This window comes from Lolium perenne, chromosome 2 (genome assembly GCF_019359855.2).
Source record: "Lolium perenne isolate Kyuss_39 chromosome 2, Kyuss_2.0, whole genome shotgun sequence".
Taxonomy (NCBI): Eukaryota; Viridiplantae; Streptophyta; class Magnoliopsida; order Poales; family Poaceae; genus Lolium; species Lolium perenne.
The window spans coordinates 5,910,259-5,915,571 of NC_067245.2; the positions used below are offsets into that span (position 1 = coordinate 5,910,259).

General features: G+C 50.7%; 1 protein-coding gene across 2 annotated transcripts; it reads left to right on the forward strand.

The window, feature by feature from the left end:
• Nucleotides 1–2,902: 2,902 nt before the first annotated feature.
• Nucleotides 2,903–4,228, forward strand: LOC127331012 (uncharacterized). 2 transcript variants are annotated; one of them, XM_051357103.2, is made up of 3 exons: nt 2,903–3,131; nt 3,319–3,473; nt 3,544–4,228. In XM_051357103.2, exons 2-3 carry the CDS (start codon nt 3,392–3,394, stop codon nt 4,038–4,040), a joined length of 579 nt encoding a protein of 192 aa, XP_051213063.1. In that variant the 5' UTR covers nt 2,903–3,131; nt 3,319–3,391; the 3' UTR covers nt 4,041–4,228. The 2 variants fall into 2 exon arrangements, with proteins under 2 accessions (XP_051213063.1, XP_051213062.1); XM_051357102.2 differs by having other exon boundaries at nt 2,906–3,131; nt 3,330–3,473.
• Nucleotides 4,229–5,313: the final 1,085 nt, after the last annotated feature.

A 5,313-nucleotide genomic window follows, 5' to 3' on the forward strand; every position in this document is an offset into this window, starting at 1 on the left:
TCTCTTGCTCCTCTCAACCGAGGCTGTGAGCAAGCCGGAAAGAGCTAAGTATGGCAAATGTTGTACGAGCTCTCGCTGTCTTGACTTTTGGCCCCATTGCATTTGCCTTCCTCCTGCACTTGCTGTACCTTCTGCAGCACATTTATGCTTGTTCTCTGAAAGAAAATGTAATTATTCTGGCCTGCTGTTCGACAGCATGGAAGACTGGTTATCTCCGTCAGATCAATGTTATGTTGCTGACACCAAGGTATAGACTGGCTGTGACCAAAGGTGCACCTCCCCAAACAGTTGCATCGCTGTTTTCATATGGGACAACAACGGGCTATGGGCAGCAAGAAAATACAAAATAGTGCCAGAGCTTCTCGGTGCCTCGGAACCTTCGACAGCACTAGCTGATGTCCGGCTATATTCTCTCCATCTCCATTGGATGTCGTCAAACAGGAGCAATGCTATTCCTCTCGTCATGTTGCCTATAGATTTTGTTTCATTTATGCACTTGCTGAATAAATGGCAATGCAGCTTGCACATGTTCATGCGACAATCGATGATTCAGTCTGCATAAGTAGGCAGCTACTTGTTAGAGCATGCATATTGGTTTAGATAGCCGGTGTCTGTAATACTACTTCGTGTCATATATAGATAATCAATTAGACCGTGTATACAATGATCTGTTTGTAAGTTGTCTATTTTAGCCATAGCTATATGTAAGTATAAATTACATACACCCTTCATACAATAATAAAAAATGTTATCTGTAAATTGTCTACTGTACTTTATAACTGCCCCTTACAGACAGATGAGTCATCACTATTGTACATACCCTTAGTAAGCTTGTGCACATATTAGTTTCGTCATGTGTTTTCAGTTTCAGAGTCGTACACTGAGTCTCGTCTGCGTACGAGTAGGGTACAGGATCCATGGCTTATCCCTTTAGTTTCGTAGCTAGGTGGGACTGTGACGCGCCACGAACTGGTTCGTGGGATGGCACAATCGAAGCGGATCGTGGGGCACTCAGCTGTCCATCGTTTCCGTTGCTTTCGGTTGTAAGAGCATCTCTAGCAGAGCCCGTAAAAACTCGAACTGAAAAAGGCGAGTTCAGTTCACCGAACTCGCGTATTTGGGTTGTAAAATGGCTGGCGCATTCTGTTTTACAGTTTTGGTTTACGGGCTCTGTTCTGCGCCAGCGGCATCCGAACCCGTAAGAGCACGTCCTGGACGACGTTGGTGGTTGCTTCCGGTGGCGGCGTTGGCGTTGGCGTTGGCGTTGGCGTGGAGGGGTCCGGACGCGGGGCACCACGATTCGTCGCCGCCTTCACTTTCGTCCTTTTCGGACCCGTGCTCTTCGGTCTCGCGCGGGGTGCCTTCGGCTTCGTTGCCACCGCCGAGACATCACCGGTGGACGCGGCGGCACCGGATTGCGGGACCACATGAGTTCCCGCACGCCGCCGCTTCACCCCGCTCGTCGCCCCGACCGTCGTTGCTTCCTCCGCGGGGGTCGCAGGGGTGGCAGGGGTCGCCGGGGTGGTGGGTGGAACGACGGAAGCTCCGGCGACCACGGGAGAGGGTGGCGGCGCTTGCGAGGTAGCAACGGCGGCCGGCAGGGTCGATTCGAGACTCATCGGGGAGAAATCGGAGGGTGACGGCGCAGAGGAAGGTGAGGGCGCACAGATCGGCGGCGGCGGTTGGGGGGGCGCTGAAAGTTCCCTCGCGCGCAAACTAGGGATTGTGTTCGGGCTGCGTTCGGTTCGCTCCCTAGGCCCCTACAAATACAGGCTGACGGAGCGAACCGAACGCAGCCCGTATTTTTTTTTCAGTTTTCACTCGTTTACGGTCACTGATCGGCGCCCTTTTTCGGCCCGAATCCGTAAACTGGCGGTTATTTTTCGGTTTTGGGCCTTTTACGGGCTCTGCTAGAGATGCTCTAAGGAGACTAAAAGGGAAGACAAAACTGAAAGCCCTAAGGTTTTACACGGCACAAAACCTCGCGATCATCTCTCTGCTCCTCCGTGTTTTCTGCTTTGAGTTTCGGAGAGAAGAGTGGCAATTGGTATCAGAGCTCCATGTTCAGGACCTGAGGATCATGGTGGGAGAGAGCGGCTCGCGCACGCTAGGAGGCACATCACGCGCGGCGGAGGACGCGGGCTCAGTAACTCCGGTGAGGACACGTCGCCAAAGTCGCGGCAGGAGTCGCTCACGACGGAACGGCAACGAGATCATCGTTCTTTATTTTTGCGGGTAACGAGATCGGCGTTCACGAGCGAACCGTGTGTAGGAGCGGCACATCGAGTGGGTTCTCCTCCTGCATATCAACATGGAGGCCTGCATCTTGTGGGATGCGGTGGAGGGAAATCTGCCAAACGTGCCGACGGACAAGGCAACGCTCGAGGTGATACTGCGAATAGTGCCGCCAGAGACGGTGGGCACGCTCGTGGTGAAGAAGACGGCCAAGGAAGCCTTGGACGCCGTCAAGGTCATTCGGGTTGGAGTTGACCGCGTCCGTGAAGCCACTATGCAACGCTTACGCAAGGAATTCAAGGTCATCACGTTTCGCGACAGCGAGACGCTGTCGAATTTTTATTTTGCGTACCGATCTTGACATTCAGAGCTGGAGTGATCTCCTCATTTTTTTGCGCATACGAACTTTTATGTTTACTTCCAGTTCTATCAACCTCCTTATTAGTATTCTTGTCGTACGGTTTTGTATCCGCATCATCTCTGTTATCCCCATCATCTCCAAAATGAATAGAGCCGACCGAATGGGGGATGCTGCTGGTGCAGCCGCCACCATGTGTCTAAACATGTGTCCGAACGCCTCCATAGTGGCCTCTATTTGGGACTAGCCGGGCACTTTTTCTGTGGGTGCAGCTTAAAGTGAAAATGCTCTTATTAACAAATATTCTGGTCTTCTAATATTGATCGACAGCTCTGGGAAAAAAAAATCTGCCTTGGTTACCTGTAGAAAATAGGCTTGAGTGCTTTGCTGGTCCTGTGGGGTGGCGGTGTATGGTGAGTGGTGACCATCCTCTAGAGGAAAGCCAAATAACGAGCAGCTGCATCCTTTTTAATACGCAGACTTCCTCTTCCTGGCTTCCTCTTCCATTTTCTGGTTAGCAAGTCTCCTGCGGATGAGGGTAAGATGATGATGCATACTAGTATGTAGCTGCATAATTCATTTATTCTTTTGGGTTGTGATTTGCGCTGTAAACTAGTCGATTTCTTCTTGTTTATTCATCTACTTCATTTTTCTGTTCTCTCTGCTCTCTTCTCTCTACGCTTGAAATTGACATGTCAGGTTTCTGTTCTTCTAACTCTGCTCAGGCGCCTTGCAGAGGAAGATAAGGTGACAAGATTCAGCCAGAGTTGTGGTTAGCCAGGGAGCTGTGCAGTGCAGATGCCGACCATCATCGTCAAGGTAGACCTGGGATGCCGCCGCTGCCACGCCAAGATCAAGAAAGTGCTCGACAGGATCAGAGGTACTCGCGAGCTGTTCATGTCTCTTAATTGCAACGAGCAGGCTGACGAAAATCTTGGGTGCTGGTGCAGAAAAGGGTGAGTTCGTCATCGACGACATCGAGTACGACGAGAAGAAGAGCCGGGTGATAGTGTCGGGTCCCTTCGACGCCGACAAGCTCGCCGACAAGCTCTGTTGCAAGGCCTGCAACATCATCAAGGAGATCGAGATCGTGGAGCCGGACAAGAAAGAGGAGCTCAAGCCTCCGGGGCCGGAGGACAAGGTGAAGGAACCGCCGCCGTCGCCAACAAAAACGAAGAAGCACAAGCCGCCGCCACCTCCACCGCCGCCTCCACCGACCAAGGTCGTAGAGGTGCCATACCCGTGTCCGTACCCCTACCCGCTCCCAGCGTGGCCGTCCGGCTGCTGCTGCCACCACGGACACGGCGGCTGCCACTGCTGCTCGTGCGCCAGGCCGGACCCTCCGCCGGCGCCAGCGCCACAGTACATCATGCTGCCGTCGTATCCGTGCGGCGGCTACATGATGGTCTGCGATGAGGACCCGTCCGGCCCATGCACCATCATGTGAGTATTGTGTGAAAATTGTACAACCATAATATTTTGGTCCATGCACCACCATGTGAGTATATATGCTGTGAAAATTGTAGAACCTTAATATTTTATTTTTGTATTACCATAACCCTTAAGGGATATGTAAAGATGTACAAGGGGAGAGAGATTTGGAGTATAAGAAGATCCATACAAACCTAGTCTATCTCTAACTCGTACAATATATACATTGTAGCATCCCATTAGTCGTAGCGGGAGTGAATCGGATGATTGCAACTGGATTTGAAATCTCCTGCTTCCGTCATCATCGGCGTCCCCTTCTGGTGCCTTCTCTCCCCCAACGGGAGTGTTATGGATGCAAGTAACGACGCGGGCGCTGTTGACTGGAGTTTTTAAGTTGCCATACATGTTTTCTTGATGTCGATGTCAACGTAGCCAATCGTAATGTAGCCATAGTCGAGGTAGTCGTGATCGATGATGTAGTCATCGTAGCTCGTGTAGCCTCATTCGCCAGAGACGAAAAAAATTGCCGGGTTTCTCCTTTTTTCAGACGATGCTACTATCATGGACGATGTTTTGCATCTTGAAAGGTACCGTCGGAAGTGTCTTGCAGATGTCAGAAAACGCGGTCATAAGTGAGATCACCAATTTTATTAGGATTAGAAGATTTTGCCTGTATGTACGGTTGTAGAGGCATCACAATTGTAACCTAGTGATGGAACACTTACATGATCTATGCTGACCCATTAGGCTTTACCTCCACGGCAATCATGCTGGTGCAATTAATTATGGAGTGTCAGTGTCAGCACTCCCGCTTTATTTATGTTGCATTCTGTCACTTGGTTATCTCCACCAACTTTACTTTGTACGTTCGGATGTTTACATTTGTCATGTGGAGCGATAATGCGGCATTCTGCTTTTTCGTACAGTGCATTATTATAATTTGTCATGTAAAGATTGGGCGAAAGAGACGCTTGATCAGATTGGAGGGAGGAAGTGCACACGCACGTAACGCTGAGGTAGTGATCCGTGATCGAAGAGCATGAGACGAGAGAATATGAAGGAGCAGAGAGCGAAAAGGACAAGAAACCAGTCGCGCAGGATGTGTGTGGCCACCCAGCCCAACCGGTTTCGATCCTTGGGATCGGCCGGGTGTTAACAAAACTTGCAGGTCTCTCCCACACGTATACTACATGCCAAAGGAGAGTACGACGTGCCCGTTGTTCCGGAGTGTGAGGCTTCAGAAGGACATGTCCTATGGGGAAACTATCATTTTGCAACTAGTTGCATCC

Excerpts from the sequence above, each read along its gene's own strand:
- LOC127331012 (XM_051357103.2), top strand. The coding sequence starts at position 3,392 with ATGCCGACCATCATCGTCAAGGTAGACCTGGGATGCCGCCGCTGCCAC. Across the intron at positions 3,474-3,543 it reads AGTGCTCGACAGGATCAGAG|AAAAGGGTGAGTTCGTCATC; the intron begins GTACTCGCGAGC and ends GTGCTGGTGCAG.